Consider the following 21501-nt stretch of genomic DNA (forward strand, 5'->3'; position numbering starts at 1 on the left):
CGGCAGGGGCGAGGGCGGCTGGGGCTGGCTGGGGTGGCGAGTGGCGTGTACCGATGATGTTTCCGAAACCACCGAAGGCCCCAGATAAACGTCAGAACCAGTATAGCTGTAGAATGACCTGCGACCTGCGCATGCGTTGGTGCCGTGTGATGCAAATGCGTGCATGCGGACGCGTGAATGCTCTGGCTGCACCCGCAAGCGGGATGCACACTCTCCAGGGTGCCCCTGCACACTCTCTATGTTGTGCATCTGCGCCATGACAGCGTGCGCGGTCAGCCGCGACAGCCCCTGCCAGCTCCGGGCGCGGCGTGTAGCCTTGCACGCACCCCTGGGCTGGGCGCCCCCCCCCCCAGCGCGCGCCCGTGTGCGAGCTGTCTTGCCATAGCGTGACATGCTGATGACTGCACTACATGTACTCAGAGGGCCTGGAGGGGTGGGGGCAGAAGTGGGATACAGGGGAGGGGCGTGGCGGGCGGTGACGGTGTTCCATAGCACCACCCAAGGCACCACCGCGTTTGCGAAGCAGCCGTGGGTTTTGCAGACACGGGAACTCCCATTGACACGGAAAGAAGTGCACACCATGAATTTTGCCATGAAGTTTGGCCGACCGTGACTGCTTAATATTATCATTGTAAATCTGTATGTTGGCATTATGACAATAAGCAGTGTTGACCAAAACCACACGGCACTGGAAGCTTGACCGCGCCAGAGAACTTTCCGTAGTTGTAGCAGACATCAGATGTGTCGCATTATCCGTGTCTACTGGCCTCTGTGCAACACAGCGCTGTTGTTTAGGGCTATGGAAGCGCCGATACGCTGCAAGTCGTCAACGGGGAGGTCACAGGGGAGGTCGCAGGCGCAAGCAGTGGCACCGTAGGAGCAAGAGGTTTTCGCAAGATGCGTCACACGTGCTCGGGGCTGTTACTGCTCTGGCTCAGCGCGCTCGGTGCGTGCCGTTACAATGTGTGCCGTTTGACCCGCCGCGCTTGCTGATTATAACAAAAAAGGTTTTGTCGCTAACATTGGTCACGTAATGCCACAAACTTCATGTTGCAGCGTCCGTGCACGCGGGTCCTATGGACCAGTTCTGTCGACGCCCCGGCGGGGACTTGCCAGGAAATGACATAAGGTGTTATGGTGAGTTGACATCCGGTCGCGTCGTCGCCAGGACCTGGTCAACACGCTATATGGCCTCGCACCTCACACCCCGTGATGCATTTTCTGAACGTACATGCTCAGGTGCTGGATGCCCTAGGGCGCTCACAGACGCTGAGCTCGTGGACGCGGCGGTGCAATGCCTAGTGACCAACAGTTGCGAGAGGTGCGCCCGCTTGTATTGAAAACAAGGGTTAGGGGTCCCGTCATTCCCGTATCTAACATGGCCCTTAAGACGCCCCTTTCACACGCCTCGCTCTCCTCCCTAAACACCCTGCTGCGTCTTGAAAACTACTGCAGCTTTGTGACGGTGAGCACTTGGAGGAAAGACTGGCAGCAGTTGCGCACTGTACTCTGATAGTGCCAGAATGCGGCAGATTCGGGGGCTTGGGGCCCTGGAAACATTCCCGATCCGAGGGTGGCAGAGTGACGGGCCAGTGACCCCGTGCTTCAACATGCCGCATGTGGCAACAGGATGGATACCTCAAGTCGTCAGCCACTTCCGTGGTGGCTTCCGGTACCAAGGATGTGTACGTCAAGCGCAAACGTGGGTCGGCGCATGCGCTTTTGTTTCCCGTACCGTACACCTATGTGATTGCAACGGCGGCCGCAGGCCTGTTCTTCGCTGGAGTGCATGTGGTGCATGCTGTATCGGGTTGCATGAGCCCGGGTGGTGGCCATCTGTGTGCCTGACAAGCTTCGTGCGGGGCAAAGCAAACCTTCACTGCGTGCGTCAGGTCAAGCAGCTCGCTCGCCGCCCTCTTCACACCTCACACCCACCTTGGTCGCAGTTGCCGTCAGCGCTTAACTCGGCTGCCCCCCACAGTGACGGACTACTACCTGGGTTGTTACACGGCTTTCAACGCGAGTGGCACACCTACGATGCCGTACACCCTGTCCACGTCCTCTGTGACGGTGGCTAGCTGCGCGGCGCTCGCCCAAGCCAACGGTGAGTGCTACTGCTGATGTCCGATTGCTGGCTGGGCGAGGCCGGCCCGCGCCCTTAGCTTGGACGGGCGGGTGGCAGCGGGCGCTGGCTCAGCTGGTACGGGATGGGATCGGCGGCAGAGCATGCCCTGGGCATAATGGAATTGTAACATCACCCTTCACGGGCTTCGTGCCCTCCGTGCGCGCACGCAGCGTGGTTCTACTACGGCATTATCAACGGCACGACGGTGAGCGCGCGCACAAAGTGATGCAGGGCGTGAAAGTGAACGCGGGTTGTTACATGAGCAGGGAAGGCGGCAAGGCGCCTCCCACCTTTGCCTCGCCCTTTACGAACGGTACATGTATGCCAACGCAATCTTGATACACTCGCACCAAGCGCCTCGTTTGCCCCACCTGCAGTGTGTCGTGACGACGGACATGTATCGCGCATACTCGGGCGGCGACGGCCTAAACAATTGCACCGCAACCTGTGCGGGGGGCGGGGGCGGCAACTGCGGCGGCACCAACTACGTCAGCTTGTACTACTTATCGACAGGTGGGTCGGTAGGCTGTGCAGTATTCCTGGTGCGGTGCGGCGCGGGGTGATTGTTTCACGTTACCACGCACTCTACAAGGCTCGCCAGCCTTTGTGCCTCTGCTATCCTGCCGCCGTTCCGTTCTCACGTATCATTGCTGCATCCCCACAGACGTCAACCCAGATCCGATGTACAACTTTTGCTTCCATGCGGGCTTGGACATCGATCCCAGCTACGCCACGACCTACAACCTGACATCCGCGGGCACCACCAACTTCACCACCTTGGCATATGAGTGCTTGTCTCACTCCGACTGCCAGGTGCGCGCGGTCGGGCTGCTTGGCGCTCCCGCATACTTCCTCGCCAACCAACCCTGCGTTGGTCGAAGTGCACCAAGCTGTCAAGGAGCCAGTGCAACACGCAATGCACCGGGCACTCCTAATCCCAATGGCGGCCCGATCGTGGCCACCTGTCCATTCCACGTATGCGCTTTATCACCTCTCAAACCTAAAAACTCAAAGCATTATGCATTACGCATTGCTTAGTTCGCTGTGACAATCTATGCCTCCCGCTCTTTCGACATCCGCCCAGGCATTCACAAGCCTAGGCGAGGTCCGCACAGTCGCGAACCTTACGTACCTGCAGGCGCGAAGCTACAGCACCAGCGGCTATGGCGTGTACCTGATGACTGACCTGCCAGCAGGTGAGTGCTGGTGAGGACAGGCTCTGCAAGCGTATGATGATTGCATTGCCGGTTGCCTCGAAAGTACGGTACTGGCATACGAGTGCCACTTTTGTCACGGCCCACGTACTTACGGCTCGGCAACCGCATATCTTTTGCCGTGTATTACTTACCATGCAGCCAACATTGCACGGCGGCGAAGTGCGTATGCGTCCAGCAGCCTCGCGACAGTAGATTCCTCCTGGTGCACGTCAACTGGCGGCTGCAGCGCCAATCCCTACGCCACAGATGGCATCCTGGACAGCGCTCAGGGCGTGTACACACATAACACGTCAGACGCTCAGCCCTGGGTGATGATTGACCTATTGCAGGTGCGGAGGCAGGAGCAGGGACAGGGTGCCGGTCTGGCGGCTCGTGCGGATTGTGTACGAGTAGGGGTGATGAGCATCCAAGTTACCGGGCGCTTGCAAGGTGCTAAACACGAGGTTGCGGAAACCCTTTCCAGGCCTTCACCCTGACCGAGGTGTGGGCGTACACCCGCCTGGACTGCTGCCATGGTCTCATCAACCCTGAGGTGGGTGGCAAGTGCTGAACGCCTTTCCATCCACTGGTGTCCTTGTGGAAGACATTCATGGATGCGCGCATGACATCATTGGTGAACAGCCACGGAGCGCTTGCTGTCAGCCGCATCATAGCTTCCCCACTTGCTGTGCTCTACTTCGTCTCATTCGTGGTACGGTATCCGTAAATGGGTCTGCTAGAGCGGGGAGTGGTGATACCAACGCCGCCCTCACACTCCATACCGCCACGCCGCACGTGACATGCGCAGATCCGGTTTGGGTTCCAGCCGGTCTCGAGCTCCTCGGTTACCCAGTTTATTAAGTGCAATCGACTGTACTCCAGCAGCACATTGGAGGGCGTTCAGGTGCGAGATCTCGGTGCATATTAACGTGAGAATGCACCTGCTGGTATTTGCCCCTGTGGTGTCAGCTCACCGCTGCAGTAAACGTGCGCGTGCCATTGCTGTCATCCGTGCTGACGTATCACGGCCATTACCTGCTCCCGGCCACACGAACAGGCGATGGGCTACAAGTTAACGCCCAGGGCAGCAAACATCGTTGGCCGCTACCTCACAATCCAGGCAAGCAAGAACGGCAGCCGGGGGTCGGTCAGCATGAGTTGCCCATTGTGTTGCGTCGCACTGGCCTTAGCCCAAGCTCGTCATACCCCACGAGGCCCCAAACTTGCTGCCGCATGCCCTTCCCAACTATACCAGCGTGCAACCCACGATTGCTCCTTCGCGCACGCCACCCCTGCACTCCTGCAGAACCTGGGACCCGCGGCCGACTCCTCCACCGCGCTCATGCTCACGGAGGTGCAGGTGTACGGCGTGGGCGTGGACTCGTACTACCCCACCACCCTCGTGCCTACCGCGTGGCCAGAGACCCTGCGGATGGACGCCACAGTGCTGGTGGAGTCGGAGGGCCCCGACGACAGCCTCTCTCGATGGCTGGGCTACACCAACCAGGTGTGGGCGCGGGCCGGAGCCGGATGCGGCTGCGGGGTACGATTGCTCGAGGCCAGGAATGCGCTTGGTGACATGAGTCCCGTGCATGGGTCTCATATGCCCATCAAGGAAGAAGTATGCTAGGCGATCAAGGAGGCTCGTGCCAGCATTTGGCACCTAAGATTTGGTTGGTATAAGAGTGTACATCGTGAGTATACATGCTAGCGCTGGCCTCTGACACACTGCCTAACGCGTGCCGTATGCTACATTCCACGTGCAGTCCTCGACCGCCTCGCTCGCGCTCAACATCACCAGCGGCAGCGGCGGCGCGGGTGGCTGCGACTGGCACCTATCCTCGGACGGCGTGCCGTTGGGCATCAGCTTTAATGGCACGTGCGGCATGGGCATCACGGGCGGCGCCAACATATCGACCTGGAACACGAGCGCAACGGCGCCCTTTGCGGTACGGTGCTGTAGTTTCTGGGTTGGGCGGGCTAGACGTAGAAGCGCAAGGCCAGAGCAGGTGCAGCTTACCCATGGCTATGACCTTACCCTTGCGCTGCGCATGTTATGCAATCAAGCGTATAGGTGGGTGGTGCCACGCTGCATAGACGCATGCCGTGCCATTTCGGGGCCAAGCACGGCTGACTCCGCCGCTGTCCCACCGGCCACGCGCGCCAACGCTGGCAGGTTGTTCTGGTGCTCAAGCGCCCGACCGGGTCACCCGCGGGTGTGCTGTTCAGCATGGGCCGCTCGCCCACAACCAACGTCAGCCAGCTGGTGTGGCGTACGGACGGCGTCAGCATCACCAATCCAGCCAACACCGCTGAGGAGCTGCAGTTATTTGCAAAGACGCTGAGTGCAGATGTCTGGTCCATGGAGGTGAGCGCACTGCAGCCGAGCAGCTCAGCGGCAGCTGCACCAGGTTTTGTGGCTGACATGTAAGGCCCCGGCTTTCACCCACCCGAAACTTTGCGTCTGTTCGTGCGTCACAGGTGTTGCAGCGCACAGCCGCCGGTGACTTCCAGTACTTGCGCTGTTCTCAGTCCATCTGCTGGGAGACTACCAACTCCAGCGTGTCGGTGGGGCCACTGTCCGTCCTATCGACCGACCTGGTAAGTCGTCGTGCTGTCTGTGCACCGCCCCAGAGCTTGCCATAGTTTGTGCCGTGCACGTGGCCCCTAAGCTTAAGTCTCCGCAGCTGTACCGCTGTCCTTTGCCCGCCCCGTCTGTCCCCTGGTGCTATGACCATCCGGCTGTCCCTCTCCGCCCACGCAGACTCTGGGTTGGGACTGCGCCACGGCCAGCGCCTACTCCAACGCCATCTTCGCGGGCGTGTATGTGTACACCCATGCGCTCCCACAGTCCACCCTCAACCAACTGGCCGACTATTACCGCAATCGCTTACCCCTGGCCTCACTCGCACCGCCGCCCAGCCCACTGCCGCCCCCGTTTCCACCCAGACCTCTGCCGCCAAACCCACAACCCCCTTCGCCTGTGCCACCAGACCTGGCGCCTCAACCGCCTCCGTCGCCAGTCTCGCCCACTCCGGCGCCCCCCAGCCCATCACCAAGCCCTGCACCACCGCGTCCTGAACCAACTAACCCTGCGCCACCATCGCCACCCCCCAGTCCAGAGCCTCCCAACTCTCCACCGCCTTCTCTCCAACCCTTTCCTCGCCCCCGTCCGCCATCACCCCCATCCCCATCTCCCTTTCTCCCAAGCCCCACGCCCTCGCCGGCCCCGCCTTCCCCGGCGCCCCCTTCCCAACCTAGCCCTCCGAGCCCGCCTCCAGCTCCCTCCCCACCGCCGAGCCCGCCTCCGCCCAGCCCTCCCTCGCCGGCCCCACCTCCCGCTCCGCCGGCCCGTCCACCACCACCGCCACCCATGCCGCCGGTGCCCATGGACTCCATCGTGGTAAGGAGAGGCATCACGCCACACCGGATGAAGGGGGCTGCGGTTGTGGGTGCGGGGAGTGCCAGCGCGGTTGCTTGGGTTTCGTTTGTGAAGGGGATTTCTTCTTGCGCACGTCAAATGCGCAATGGGCTGATCGTAGGTGCCTGACCTCAACGCCAGCTGGCTACTCGGCTCCGATGGTGGTTCTGGTGCAGTCAAGGACACAACTGCGCCGAGTGTGAGTTGATTGGTTGTGTGCGTGCATTATTGACACTTTGGGGCTGCGAAATTACTGCAGCTTGTGATGAGTGGGCATCATCCGACGCAACTCCAATGAGCGACGCATGCAACCGGCAACCCCCGCACATGTTAATCGGTGTTTTCACGCAGATCACACTTGTGGGCCTGGCTGAGCTGATGGTCGAGCGGTACGATCCGTACATCGAGTACGGTGCCATAGCGTACGACGATGTGGATGGCGTTGTACGGGTCCGCATCTCCATCGCATCATCTGGCGGCGGTGTGGCGGTGCTTGCATCCAATAACACGCTCAACACCTCAGTGGTGACGCCGCCTGGAGAGCCCGTGATGGTGCGTGGGCGGCGTGCAGCAGCAGCAGTTGTTCCCTAGCATGCCGTGCCCAGCGTGGGACGGACGAGCTGACCGTGTTTGCACCTCGCGCAGGTGACTTACACGGCTACTGACAAGGCGGGCAATAGTGCGCAGCAGCAGCGGCAGGTGGCTGTGGTGGACAGCTGCGCAGACGTGGGAGAGTTCAGGTGAGGGCCGTTTATGTACGGCGATTGGCCCTGGCGGACTTGTGCCTGACTCCAATCGCCACATGAGGTCAACCATATTCAGTTTGTGGGAACGGATGCCAAAGAACCCCTACAACGTGAGCACACGCACATACGTGGATGGATGCGACCCCACTACTGTCCGCCCCTCCAGGTGTCCAACCACACGCGCCTGCTCCGTGTTCAAGGTGTGCGGCATAGTAAGCGGCGGTGCAGCGACGGGTAGCGGTGATGGCTCTGTCAACGACAATCACCAAGACGGCAGTGGCAGCGGCAGTGGCGGCACCGGGTCATCACGGGGCGGCACTGTGGCAGACGTCACGCCGCCCTCGCTCTTGCTGAGCGTTGGCGAGGATGGAGTTGCTTTCACGACGCCGTCTGGCATTTCTGGCGTGCAACACACCGTCTACGTGGGCAGCAGCTTTGTGGACCCGGGCGTGACGGCTGTGGATCAGGTGTGTAGACAGGGTGCAATTGACAATGCGCACGGCTGTTTGCCGGCGAAGCAAGCGCCTGCCTCAGTGCACGCGCACCATCTTACATGCTGTGCGTTTGTGAGGGATTGCGTATAGCAGCCATAGCCGCATTGCACGTGTTCTGCAACCGCCACCTCGCAGGTCCCTGCGCCCGGCGGCACCGGCCTGCCCACGGTCCTGGACCTGACTGCGGATGTGGTCACCAGCATCAGGGACCCCACCGGCGCCGTTGTCGCCGCAGTCAGCGCCGCCGTCCCGACGGGCAATGCCACTGGCGGCGGCGCGCCCTTCACCATCACGTACAATGTGGCGGACGGTGCGGGCAATCGCGCAGCTGCATCTGTACGACTGGTGTACGTGGTGTGTCGGCAGCCGGAGGTGGCGTGCCCGGACAGCGACGGCGGCAGTAGCGCCTTCCCGGACCTCACCTGCAGCACCAGCGGCGTGTGCGGCGTGGGCAACGCACTGGCCCAGGGCGCGGCGGACGCTGCATCCGGCGGCAGCAGTGCCGGAAGCAGCAACACCACGCGGACCGCCGCTAACACGACCTCAGAGGGCGCGCCGCGCTTTGACCTGCTGGGCTCAAGCGCTGTCATCACGGTGCCCAAGGGTGCCGTGGTGGAGCCATGTCGGGAGGGCAGCAGCGGCGGCAGCGCGTGTGAGCCTGGCTTCCGAGCGTCTCTTTCTGCGCCTGGCGACCTGAATAGCCAGGTGGTGGCGTGCAAGTGGGGTGTGCCCGCGGGCGCTACAGCCCTCCCATTCCGGCTGGCGGGTCTGCGGTACTGCGGCATCAACGCCACACGTCCGGACACCTACAACATCACTTACCACCTGGAGTGGCCGTCGCTGCCGCTTGGGGAGGTGGTTCTGGTCAGGTGAGAGGACGGGCACCTGCTAGGTGTTGTGACCAGGCTTGAATGTTTGGCATGTCAGTTCCTCCCTTTGCCCAGGTAAAGGCCTGATGCCTGGTACTGGTGGCCGCCGTGCAGGTACGTCGTGGTGGAGCCCGGGTGTGACCCCGGTGAGCTGCTGTGCGCGGGCACACAGCAGTGCTCCGTGGACGGCGTGTGTCCCAGCGAGCCAGTTGGCAACGGCACAGCTGCGGCTGCCACCAGGGCCAATCAGGCCCCGTCCCTGGAGCTGACTGTTACTCCTGAGCTAGGCCTTTCGGTGAGGAGCAAGGCTGGTCGCTGCTTTGATAGCACTCGGTCCCATTCCCCATGCCACCCCATGTACGCCCCATGCCGCCATTGTTCCGTATCTTCCCGTGCTGAAATGTTCTACCATGCCTCCATCCTGCATGCGTGCAGGTGTCGGTTCCGCGTGGCATCACCTACAAGCTGTGCGCAGCGGGCCAGAGCCCCACGACCGCACTGCCCTGTGAACCGCTGGGGAACGCGACGGACCTCGAGGACGGAAACCTCAGCTCACAGATAGCGCTGTGCCCTCCCAGCACCAGCAGCAGTGCCAGTTGCGTGTCGACACAGTGCCGCGCGCACTGGCCCGACCGCAAGCAGCCCGTGGATTGCGGCGTAGATACCATGACTGGAGCGATAGGCACCACCTACCGCCTGCAATTGGTAGTGTATGACTCAGCAGGTGCTAGCGTGGCTGCAGAGCGCGTTGTGACGGTGGTGTCACCCTGCACCGAGGGCAAGTACTACTGCATTGTTGAGGGTTCCTACGCGTCGGACGGGAGCCAGTCCTTTGAGTGCCTGGACAAGAGTTGCGAGGACCACGCGGCGCTCCAGGCGTCAGTGGCGGCGCTGTCAGTCAACGAGACACGCGCGCACCTGTACCTGTTACCGGCCCTGCATTCCGCCAACCTGACCCAGGTGCGGGGCTCAGCGGGGCACGTTCAGAGGGCAGGGACGAGCTTAGGGCCGGTTGGGTTCATGGGCCTTCTGGGGTGCCATGGGTCTTCTGGCGCCAACACGCCCGCGTGTGCTGCTGCCTTTCTGTCCCAAATCCCCAGGCGGAGGCGGACCAAGCCATCCGACTGGCGTACCGCCAACCCGCGGGTTTCAGCCTGGCCCCTTGCGCCGCCTATGTGGAGGGTATTGCCTCAGCCGCACCCACCTGCGCGGCAGTAGCCTTTGACGCCAGCTACGCCAATGACGGCGACATCACCGGCGACATCACAACGCTTGTGGAGATGCTGTGCAACAATAGCAGTAGCAGCAACAGCACCGGCTGTAGCAGCGGCTGCAGTGTGGTGGGCCTGAGCATGGGCTACTGCGTGCCAGGCCGCTACCGCATCACCTACTCCGTCAGGGGCGCACTGGGTGACCCCATCATGCACCGGCTCAACGTTACTCTGGAGCAGGCGAGTGAACGGGCAGCGTAGTGGGATGGATGAAGGGAACGTGAGTGTACCGATGAGGCATGTAGGGACCTCAATGCGCATCCACGATGCGCATCCGCAATGACTCAACTACCCTCGTTTGGGCCCTGGCGCAGGTTTCCAACTCGGTCCTGGAGTTCGGTCTGTACCCGGGTGGAAGCGCGGCGGCGTCCAACGACTCGGCCGCGGCGCAGGCCTACGCCGCGGCGCTGCAGTCCAACGCTACCTTCCGTGAGGCGGCCCTGCTGCCACGACTGCAATCACTGGGCGTGAGCTCTGCGGACATGCGGGTGCTGAGCCTGGTCACGGTGTCAGCGCCCGAGGTGGTCAGCGTCACGGCCCCTGCGCCTGCCTTCGTCGTGCTGGTGAGACCGGGCAGTTTGGGTGTTGTTATGGAACATGACCGTGCTGAGTCGGTGAGAGATCAGTAACCCTGCACATCACACCCCGTGTTCCAGGTGCGTGCAAACCTCACGCTGGGCTTTTCGACTCCCGTGGACGGAAGCACCAGCGGTAGCAGCAGCAGCAGCCGCAGGCGTGGTCTTGCGGCGCTGTCGCCTGCTCACCTCGCAATGGCCTGGACCGGTAGCGGGCAAAGGACAGGCCCCGAGGATTACGGGGAGGGCGCAGGTGCCGTGCAGTTGACTGATACGGCTCCACCTCAGGGCCTCGTGTGGGTGCCTGCAGCAGCGCATGGCCATACGGCAGAGCCACAACAGCGGCTGTTCCGCGCACGGCAGGACTTGGGCCTAGCAATGCGGCTGCTGCAAGCAGCTGCAGGCGAGCCCGCACACGACGGGGATAGCACCGGCCGCGAGGGAGCAGACAAGGGAGAACAGGAAGAGGGCGTAGATCCGCGCGTGCGGCGACTGCTTCAGTCCACGTCAGCAGTTGGCTGCACAGCGCCTGCGGCCCTATCTGCCGCGAGCAGCAGCAACGCCTCTGCGGCGGCGGGCCTGGCGTCTTTCAGCTCCCTCAGCACCAGCTGCTCCACACCATCCATCAATGCCGTGGACGTGGCGCTAGGGGTGTTGACCGGTGCCATCAACGACTTGCTCAACATGGACGCCGCCGTCAGCGCCGTACAGAGCTCCATGGGCACTGCAGCCGACGGCATAGACACGGCCGAGGCACGGCTGGCGGAGGTGGGCACACATTAAGGGCGGCATGCATGGTTCAGCTGTGTGGGTGTTGGGCTGCAACTCATGCCGCCATTGCAGGCACGTACCGTATGCGCATACCTGCCTGTGTGCAGTACTATGTTGATGTACCCCGTGCATGACGCATGAACCCTCCCCTGCCCCGCCCCCTCCGCCTCCTCAGTCCGTCAAGGCTTCTGCTCTGGACCAATTCTCGGCCGCCAGCAGCGCCGCCGCCTCCGAGGAGTCGCGCGCCGCCACCGTGTCGCAACTGCTGGATCGCACGCTGGCGCTTCAGGCCGACAACGCAGCAGTGCTACTGGGGGCCATTGACATACTGCAGGTGCGCAGGTTGCCATAGCTTGGGATGAGGGTCATGGCTGGTCGTGTGTTCACTGACACAATTTCCCTTTGTCCTGGTGCAGACGGCGCTGAACGAGGCGGAGATCAATACTCAGCGTGCAGAGGTCACCACGGCACGGGTTCTTGATGGCTGGGGCCTTCTGACTGGCGGGAGTGACGGTAGCGGCAACGGCACGGCTGCAGCTGGGCTGGTCTCTAACGAGACGGCGGCGTACGTGGAGTGTGTGTACGGCCGCGCAGAGGCGGTGCCCTTCTATTTTATGACCAACGCAACGCGTCGGTCAAACGCCACAGCGGTGGTACAGGGCAATAGCACGCGGCGACGTCTATCAGCTGTGCTGCAAGACCAGCAGCTTGAGGAGGCGCTGCAACAGCTGCGGCAGCACGCGCCACCAGCGTGGCGGGCGCGGCGCTCCCTAGGCCCCAGCACCAGCCGGACGCTTGTGGGGTCGGGCGTGTGTTGGCTGATCCCGTCCGAGCGGCATGACAATGTAGGGCCTGCCTCCAACGGCGACGTGTCGGCGTTAGAGCCCACGTGGGCGGGCCTCCTAGCGGGATGGCTTCAGCGCCTCCGTGCCCGCACCATTGGCGCCGCGCGTCGGGCCTGGTGCCCTGCACCGGAGGGGGGCGTCGGCAATGGTGGCAATGCGAGGCAACAGCAGGACTCGCCACGCGTGACTGAGCGGTCGATACTGACAGGCAGTGGTGGCGCGTCCAACGGGCGCGGTGACAGCAGCAGCAGCGGGGCGGTGTTTGCTGGCTACAGCCTTCCGGAGGACAACACGTTTGACTACAGCTTGTACGATGTCCGCAACTTGGGCCGGCCACGATTTGCCGGCCTCAACAACCGCGTCTTGGCGGGGCTTCTTCTGCATCAAGTACGTCCTATGCCGTCCTTTGTAGCATCAGTCGTCCCATTGCATCGTGTTCTGACAGCGGTGCGTGTTCGGCATGCATTGCTCTCGTGCAGGTGCGATACACTGCCTCCGATGTGGATGCAAGCCTGCTTGGGGAGCTGGCGACTGCCGGCTCATGCCAGCCACAGCTGTACGGCGGCCGCGGCACCTCGGGCTGCGCGGGCGGCAACGGGACGCAACGCATTTTGGCATCGGTATCCGAGCTGGGCGGCATTGGCGTTGATCCTGTGTTCATCAAGCAGTCGCCCCTGTTCCAGCCTAGCCTGGACCCGGCGTCCTACTACAACACCAGCAATGTGAGCGGGGCATGTGTGGGAAGCTGCTGGGTGTTCCTCATCTCGCTTATTCCCTGACCCCCCTCTCGGTTGGTCGCATATGCAAGGAACACGGGCAGTATCTGACCATGTGTATGATTCCTCACAGGGTTCTGTTGAGCTGAACCCCGCCGGTGTGCCGTACGGCTTCTTCCACCAACCCCTGGGCCGCCGCTTCCCCGACGGCTACCCCGTGTTGCTTGACACGCGGCTGTCGGCGCTGCGAGCAGAGCAGGCCCTGTTGTTCCTGAGAGATGGCAGATACCTATCCACTACGCTCACAAAGTGAGTCGCATGCGGCACAGGCCGCGGGGTCAGGTGCAATACTTAGCAGCCGCCTGCGATCCAGGGGCATGTGTCGTCTTGACGCGCCTGCCGTTCCTTTACCTCCCTGACCATCGTGTCTTGTGCTTGCTCACCGCTTGCACGGCTGCAGGTCTGTTCGTGCCCAGTTGACGACGTACAACCCCGACGCGCGCGTGTTCGGCTACTTCCGCATGGACCTCAGCTGGTCTGACAGCGGGGTCATCGATGCCAGCGTGCGCGTGCTGGGTCTGCCGGCGGTCAGTTACGGCGAGTCCATCATGCAGGCGCGTGTGGAGCACTTCCTGCCCGACTTCTTTCTGGTGCTGCTGGCGGCGGGGTACACAGCCATGGCGGGATTCGACATCATGCAGCAGCTGAGGCACCAGCGCGAAGAGCGGGAGGTTAAGGAGATTGCGGACCGGCAGAAGCAGCAGGATCGCAGGCGGAAGCGGCGCGCGGCCACGCGTCGGCGCCGCACCGAAGGTAGCCGGGACCCTAGCACCAGGTCCACTCCGGCAGCGAACCCCAGCATGAGCAGGCACCGCAGCGGCGGCAGCAGGTCGGGTGATGGGGCAGGCATCCGCCCAAGGCCTTTTGTCGCATCGTATACTGCCAAGGCCGATCGTGCTGCAGTGTCAAGCTCTGGGGTGGTGCTCACGAGCCGCTCCGGGGCAGTTGCTGAGCCAGCGCAGCCCGCTGCGGTCACCGGGCCTGCCAAAGGCATTGCATCGTGGCTGCCCTCTGCAAACCATTCCGATAACGCGGCCCTGCACGCGCAGCAGCCGCAGACGGAGGATGCCAATGACAGCACCGGGCACAGGCAGCAATTGTCAGCTAAAGCTGCCAATGAACCCAGCCCACTGCGTTACAGCGCTGCTGGAGGGGTGGACAGGGCAGGCAGTAGCATTAGCAGCAGCAGCAGCAGTAGTAGCAGCGACAGCGAGTCTGATATGGAGAAGAAGCGGTATCAGGCGCAGGGCTTCGTGAAGATGCCAGGTAAGAGAAGGAGGCTTCCAGAACGGCACGAATGCTGTGGTTGTGGTGCTGCTAGCGTGTCATGCCCGGCACGGTTTTCGATTCCGCACACTCACGTTTTATGGACATGCACTACCGGTATCACGAAAATGCAAACCTGCGCGCCTCCCATGACCCATTACACCCATATCAACACATTCAAATCATTGCCCTTACCGTATGCCCGCTGCTAGGCATCAACAAGTCCGAGCTGAGGTCCCAGCACCGCAGCTACGGCCGCCTGCGCTACCAGCCGCGCCTAACCCCTGGCTGGGTGCTGCTGGAGGTGGCCACGGTCGCTTTCATGTGAGTGGGTGTTTAGACACGGTCGAAGAGTAGCATGGAGTATCACTTCTGCCATCAGGTAGGGGTATTAAACGAACTGAGACAGATGTTATACGCTCTGCATGTCTGTTTGCACCTGCCTTCTGTGGACGCCACAGGTGGGCAGCCATCGGCGTCTATTTCACGTACACGGTGGGTTCAGTGCACATAAATTGCATTTTCAGGGGAAAGGCGACGTGTGTGTGTTGGGGCTTCTCAGCGGCTCTTGAGTGAAAGCGTGGGTGGGGTCCCGACCTGCAACCAGTGATGCAGATAACAATTGTCCTGCACTTCGTCACGTGTGGCGCAGGTCCAGTTGTCCGTTCAGAATAAGTTCCAGGGCCGCTACGACGTGTACGACAGCGACACCTACTCCCCCGCCCGCTACTTCCTGCTGCGGCGCGGCAGCAACACCACCAGCACAGCAGCAGTGGCGGATGTGGCGGCGAACGCCACCCTCAACTCCACCACGGCGGCAGCTCCAGCCGCAGCGGCGGCTAATGCTAGTGAGCTGCTGCTGGATAACAGCACCCGGCGCCTGCTGGCAACGGCAGTCGGTACCTCTCGCCTCACGAGTGTGACCAGTCCCGGATCAGGCGGCCTCCGCTTCAGCACGTCCACCAGCGTCCTTGGGGGCTCAGGCCTCACGGGGAACGACGGCACAGGCAGTCGTTGGACGCTGCCCGCAGACTCCTCTCAGCTGGCCGATGCAGGGGCCATGTTTTCTCGCGTGGATGCGATGTACGACAACATCGTGCTGTACGGTTTGCTGCAGGTGGGAAGCAAGATTGCCTTGCGCCGCTGGCATGGCTGTTGTGTGCGCATACGTGCGGTTACGTGTGGCTGCGTGTGTGGGTGTGGCCCTTTGGATGGATTGGGGCCAGGATCTTCATAGCGAGCACTGCTGTACTTTTTCAAGTCGCTGCCCTGACGTGCGCTGCTGTGGTCGGCTGCCTGCCTGCCTGCCTGCCTGCAGAGTTTTGCGCTGGGCATGATCATCATCCGCTGGGTGCACCACATCTCCTTCCAAGCCCGACTGGGCGTCATCCTGGGCTCCCTCGTGGCTGTCGCCTCCGACCTATTCTACCTTGCGATCGTGGTGGTGTTGATGTGCATCATGTTCGCCGCGGCCGCCTGCATCGGCTTCGGCTACTCGCAGCTGGAGGTGTCCAGCTACGGCGACGCCATCTACCTGCTGCTCAAGTACGCGATGTTCATGGAAGACGGAGGCGTGCTCAAGGTGCGCGTGCAGCACAATGAAGGGGCGGGCGCATGGGGCACCCTGCCTGCCGCTTGCTGGCAATGGCCGAAACCCAACCCTGTGTCTGACCCCACGCACACCGCCCATCGGTATGGCGCGTGTTCCCGCTGTGCGTCTGAAAGTTGGCAGTTCCATGTTTCACACAGACCGTTCGCATGAGTGCCGATAACCCTGATATCCCCCCTCCCGCCCGCACATGCTCGCAGAGGCTGGTCCAGGACCGGAACGGGCAGTACGACACCACACAGGGCGCCCTGGCCGCGCTGCTGTACGCCCTGTGCCCGCTGTTCTTCGGCTTTGTGATGCTCAACTTCATTCTGGCCATCCTGCTGTGGCCCTTCCCCGGGCTCAAGTTCGCGGTCAGGAAGCAACCCAGCATCCCGCAGGTGCGTTGCGTGCGTGCATGCTGACAGGGGCCGGCGCGGAAGCGCATTGTCGCCGCACCCAAGCTGTATGTCCCGTGTGGCTGTGAGGCCTTCAACACCGCTCCTTGTCCTCCATGCGCAGGACCTGGGCGTCCTCATCAAGTGGTGGTGGCAGCACCTCGTGCGCGCCGCGCCCAAGAACAAGCGGCTGTATGAGCGAGTAAAGGTAGGCAGGTTGACCCCGTTCGTTCGCCCCTGATCCCATAGCCGACCAAGCAAGGCCCAACATTAGTGAACCCGAGGGCCAACCGAACTGCTTTCATGGGCTCTGCCGCTCAATCGGTTCCTGTTTGCTTGATACTGCCGTCGTGTCCTGAAGTGACATCTCGTACTGGGTTCTTTCCTGTGCCATGCAGGCATCGCTGGCGAAGGATTCCCACCAAAGCCTGTTGGCGAAGGTTTCATCCCACTTGAGCATGCGGGAGCTGCGGGGCGGAATGCGGCGGCTGTGGACACGCTGGGCGGCCGCCTGCGGCCCTCATCAGTCGGACAGCCAGGGCAAGGGCATGGCCGCAGCCCTGGAAGCGCTGGACGAGGCCCGTGGACAACGACGGGTTTGGCAGCTGCAGCCACAGCACCTCAGCCCTTTAGGGCAGCGGCCCAAGCACCAATTGCCCGAAGGCAAGTCGGCTGCAGGCCTGGCGGCAGCGCATGGTTCATCAACTCCGGACCCCTCGGATGCACGGCTCTCCAAACTGTCCGACCCGTCCACATGGGGGGCGGAGCTGCAGCACCAGCAGCACCAGGGGCCCAGCGGGAAAGGCCGCCTCAGGGCTTCACTGCGCCCGTCGGTGGTGATGCCGTTGCCGCCCTTATCCCCACGGCCCAGCAGCAGCGCGGGCATGGCTTCGCCATCCTACTGGAAGGCGGGGGGCGCCGCCACACTCGCGGGTATGGGTATTGGGAGTCCCGACCTTGGTCAGTGTGGCAGCGTGGGGTCCATGGATGCCTCCATTGACAGCATTGCCATCCGGAATGCCGGGGGCGGTGCATTGACCTCCGTGGTGACGGTGGCGGGGATGCATGTAAGGCTTCGCAGCGGCGACAGCGCCGCCGGCTCAACAATGTTGTCGGCCGAGGCCGCAGGTGCCGGTGCCGCTGCTGCAGTCAGCGATGCGACACTAGCCGGTCACGAGCAGCAGCAGCAGCCGCAGCATCCCGAGGTGCTGGCAGAAGCCGTGCTGGACAATCTGGTCAGGCGGGTAGGGGTGTGGGCAGTCAGCAGGGTGCCCAAGAAGCTCAAATGGGGCAAGCACCGGAGGCAGGCAGAGGCGGCTGTGGCGGGCCAAGGCGCGCAGCCGGCCAGATGGCTCGAGCCGCCGACTGATGCCGCGATGCTGCGGCCACTGGCCCAGGCAGACAGCGGCGACACTGGCGCTGGGGGCCTCAGCAACGGCAAGTTCACGCCTTTTGCCAACACGCATGACACCTGGGACGGCGAGCAATCATCAGCCGTCGCATCGTACAGTGCAGCTGTTTCTCCTCGTTTCAAGCAAGGCGTTCCGGTCTTATCAGTTGCGCAGTCAACGCCACAGTGCTACTCGCCAGGCAGTTTGCACGGCCCGGGGCCTGCAGCCGGGGGCATGGCCAACTCCGCCAGCGGCTCCCTTACAGGCTCTGGTTCGGGCTCTGACACCCGCGGACACGTGATGGCTGCTGGTTCTGTCACGCTTCCCATCATGCCCGCCATGGCCCCCGGCATGTTCCCGGATGCCGCCAGTTCTGCCACGGAGCAGGAGCAGGCGGCGCACGCGCTGTCGCTGCCGGGACTTGGCTACCCCGCCTCGCGCGATGTGAGCATTCGCGGCAGCACCGGCGACGGTGGTGTGCCTGCCAGCAGCGTGCTGCGAGACGCTGCCGACGTTGCTGCTGCCGCGTACGCCACTGACACGGGCGGAGCGGTGGGCCTCAGCGACAACCCGAACCTTGCGGCGGTGGTGGCTACATCACTGGCAGTGGATGGCGCGGGCGGAGCCCTGAACCATACGCCGTCGTGGTCAGTGCGCCTAGCAGCCCGAGCGCCATCGCTATCATCTTCCCGGCCTGCATCGCCGCGCAGCAGCTATGCCCAGCACGACCTCAGCGGTCCGTTGAGCCCTGGTCCCGCCACAGCCGCCGCAGCTGCAACCTCGCCGCTGCCATTGGGTGCAGAGCGACCGCCCTCTGCCATTCGCAAGCAGCGTACGTCCACTCTCGGAGCCGGCGCTGCAGCAGGGGCGCCTGGCGCGGACCGGCCGCCCTCGGCCATGCGCGGCACGCTCACGTCAACGCTTGGCGCGGGAAGCATGTCTCGAGCCTTTACGGCCCCCAGCATTCACGACGCTGAAGCCGAGCCTGATGTGCAGACGCACGCGCTTGGCGCCGACGAGTCGCGCGCGCACCTGGCCGCCTGGCCCTCACAGCACATACACTCCGCAGCAGTATTTGAGCGATCGCAATCGAGAGAAAAGGTCTGGCCGGGGGGCGCCGCACACGCACCATCGCGCCTGGGTCGCGGTAGTGGAAACGGCGGCGGCACCCCGCGTGGCTCAGCGGCTGGAGGTCTCTTTGGACCAGGGCCACTCTTTGCGCCGGCAGTAGCGCCTGCGGCTGTGTCAGCGCCGCTGCCGTCCCCTTCGGGCGCGTTCACACCAGTGACTGCCGTAGTGGCCACTGGTGATGACGCAGACGTGTTCCTGGCTGCTGTGATGGTGGTTGACAACGGCAACGGCAGCAGCGAGCGTGTCGAAGGCCGGGGCGCTGATGCGCTCAGCTTAGACAGCAGCATTATGGGCCGGAGGGCGGCACCCGTGCCTGGCTCTGCTCGCAGTCGAGCGGCTGTGCGCACGCTGCCGGCCATTCTCAGCATGGGTGGTGCGCCTGAACAGGAGCACCATGAAATGCAGGCGGAGCCTGCGCCAGAGTTGTCTGGGGCTGTGACAGCAGTGCGGCTCGCAGCTTCCATGGAGGAGGTCGAGGAGGACGACGACATGGAAGAGGTACGGCATCTGGGGCTGTGACGTCTGCCTTGTTTCGTGCCACTGCCAATGGGACGTAGGCCATGGCTCCGCGTGACGCCCTGACATAGCAGCATAACCGCACTCTCCCATTCCTGCTTCCTTACTGTTCCTCAGCCTCGCTCGGCGGCGGTGCTTGATGTGGATGCGCATGAGCCGCAGGCCGCTGCTGTCGCGGCTGCCCAGCTGCCCAGCCGCCGCTGGATGCGCCCCGACGCCGAGCTTGGTGGCGCTGCCTCCAGCGCTGGCCCCGTGGCTGAGGCCCGCGAGCACCAGAGTCGCTCGCGTCTACTGCCACGTGCCAGCCCCGCCTTGGACACCAGTCAAACCGGCGCTGCTGCGGCCGGTACAGAGGTAGCGCGGCCGCCGCCTGTGGAGCAGCCGGACGTCGAGGAGATGCAGAGCTGGCGACCCGCCATGGCAGCACCGAAGCTCGCTCCGCGCCAGGGAGCGAACATGGCTATGGCTTTATCTCGCATTGAGTCGCTCATTGCGCAGCTGCGGGAGCTGGTGGGGCATCTGCAGGCGGCGACGGCCGATGTGACAGCCATGTCGGCTGCGGTGGCCAGGTGGACGGAGGCGGCGGCGCTGGTGGCCGCGGCGACGGCGACAGCCACGGGTCTGCAGCAGCAGGTGGCTGTCGAGGGGCCGGCGCATAGAGTCATGTTCCTGCTGCAGTTGAGAGCAGTGCTTGCGGGCAGAAGCCTGACTTCTGGAACTGCCAAGGTTGCCACGGGTGCGCAGCAGGAGGCCGCTGGCAAGTCGGGGGGTCGCGATGTGACCGTTGACAACAACAGCGGCCGGACCCATGTTGACGGGACTAGCCCACGCGGATGCGCAGCCTTGGCGGCGAGCGGTGGCAGCAGCACCCGCAACCGCAGCAGTGGCGACAGCAACCGGGACGGCCCCAAACTTGAAGCCCCAACCGCCGCTCCGCCGCCGTGCACAGAAGCACAGGCGGCGCCGCTGGGAAGTCACGCCTCCGGCGAGGCCAGCGCAAACGATCCAACTGCATTTTCGGATGCTCATACAGACGCATAAATCGATACACTGCAGCGGGTCAACGCTGGATGTGCATACTGACGATGTTTCTTGTTGTGTGGGCCGTGGCTGACCCGCATTCAAGTAGTGCACGTCTGCAGCAGTGCACCCTCATACGCATTTGATGCATTCGAATGCAAAAACTGCATGTTCGATTATTTATACGCAACATTTCGGTTCAATAGCATGATGTCTGTGTAGTTATACTCGCCCATTAACCGCCGCACACTTGCGGCAACTCACGCACATGCGCTGTGAGAAATAAGGCGTGCGCATTAGCAGGGGCTAATCCCCCGCAGATGCATCCGATACGCGAAGCAGTCCCTCGGCCATTTATTTTTGCACCGAACGGTGTTTTTGACGCACTGTCAACGCAGCTGGGAGTTGCAGTGACGGGTATCATACACTTGGTTGGCTTGATGTGTCGGCCTGAAATACTGGCTGAGATTACATTTAGTCAATGCACGCGGTGTCAGATAGAACCCCGGACCCAATCCAACCCCCCCCCTACGCGTTCTCCGGTGGCGCGCGCCGTTGTGAGAAACACGTGTGTGTCGTAAGCAGTGCCGCTGCGGCGGCTGCCACCGCGTGCTGTACAAGGTGACCTCGGAGCACTTGGCCTCAGACTCGAACTTGGGCAGGGCCCGGAAGGTGCAGCAGGTAGACCTTGCGGCGCTGCAGGTATAGGAGGCTCGGGGGGAGGACGGCGTCATTGCCATTCAGCGTCTGGCGTTCAGCGGCATGCACGCACGCAGGGAGTGTGCTTGCGGGTTTCCTGCACGGAGACAACATGAGCGGAGTTGATTAGCAGATGTGGTTGGCTCGACCAGTTGTGGGCTTCCTGTTGGAGCCGTTCGATATTATCTGTCGACGAGGGGAGGGGCCCGAGCCCGACAGCCCCCCGCCACCATGCCGCCACCGCCCCCAACGGGTCGAAACGCATTGGGCGAAGGCGGCCCCGTCGCTCGGTGGATGGTGGCCGCTCCGTGCGGGTGGGGCGCGGCGCCCGGACGAGAGGGGCAGAGGGTCCCGCCAACTGAGATGAAAAGGCTGCGGTATCTGTAATTGGTGACCTGCCTCC

At 62.9% G+C, this 21501-nt stretch overlaps 1 protein-coding gene across 1 annotated transcript; it reads left to right on the forward strand.

The window, feature by feature from the left end:
• The first annotated feature begins 660 nt into the window (after nt 1-660).
• CHLRE_02g115400v5 (uncharacterized protein) lies at nt 661-21497 on the forward strand. Its single transcript, XM_043059957.1, has 40 exons — nt 661-1465; nt 1630-1702; nt 1982-2104; nt 2296-2330; nt 2503-2638; nt 2790-2938; nt 3210-3321; nt 3481-3671; nt 3806-3874; nt 4130-4225; nt 4379-4441; nt 4628-4828; nt 5088-5270; nt 5498-5689; nt 5803-5922; nt 6086-6348; nt 6532-6724; nt 6864-6941; nt 7094-7294; nt 7388-7482; nt 7655-7955; nt 8118-8851; nt 8966-9146; nt 9287-9811; nt 9952-10302; nt 10437-10685; nt 10779-11465; nt 11644-11802; nt 11885-12700; nt 12793-13035; nt 13163-13338; nt 13490-14355; nt 14568-14679; nt 14817-14850; nt 15008-15472; nt 15674-15937; nt 16165-16344; nt 16466-16549; nt 16740-19361; nt 19497-21497. The coding sequence occupies exons 1-40, from the start codon at nt 1379-1381 to the stop codon at nt 20418-20420; spliced, it is 12633 nt and encodes a 4210-aa protein (XP_042927591.1). The 5' UTR covers nt 661-1378; the 3' UTR covers nt 20421-21497.
• The last annotated feature ends 4 nt before the right edge of the window (nt 21498-21501 follow it).

The sequence above is a fragment of the Chlamydomonas reinhardtii genome, chromosome 2 (assembly GCF_000002595.2).
Source record: "Chlamydomonas reinhardtii strain CC-503 cw92 mt+ chromosome 2, whole genome shotgun sequence".
Classification (NCBI taxonomy): Eukaryota; Viridiplantae; Chlorophyta; class Chlorophyceae; order Chlamydomonadales; family Chlamydomonadaceae; genus Chlamydomonas; species Chlamydomonas reinhardtii.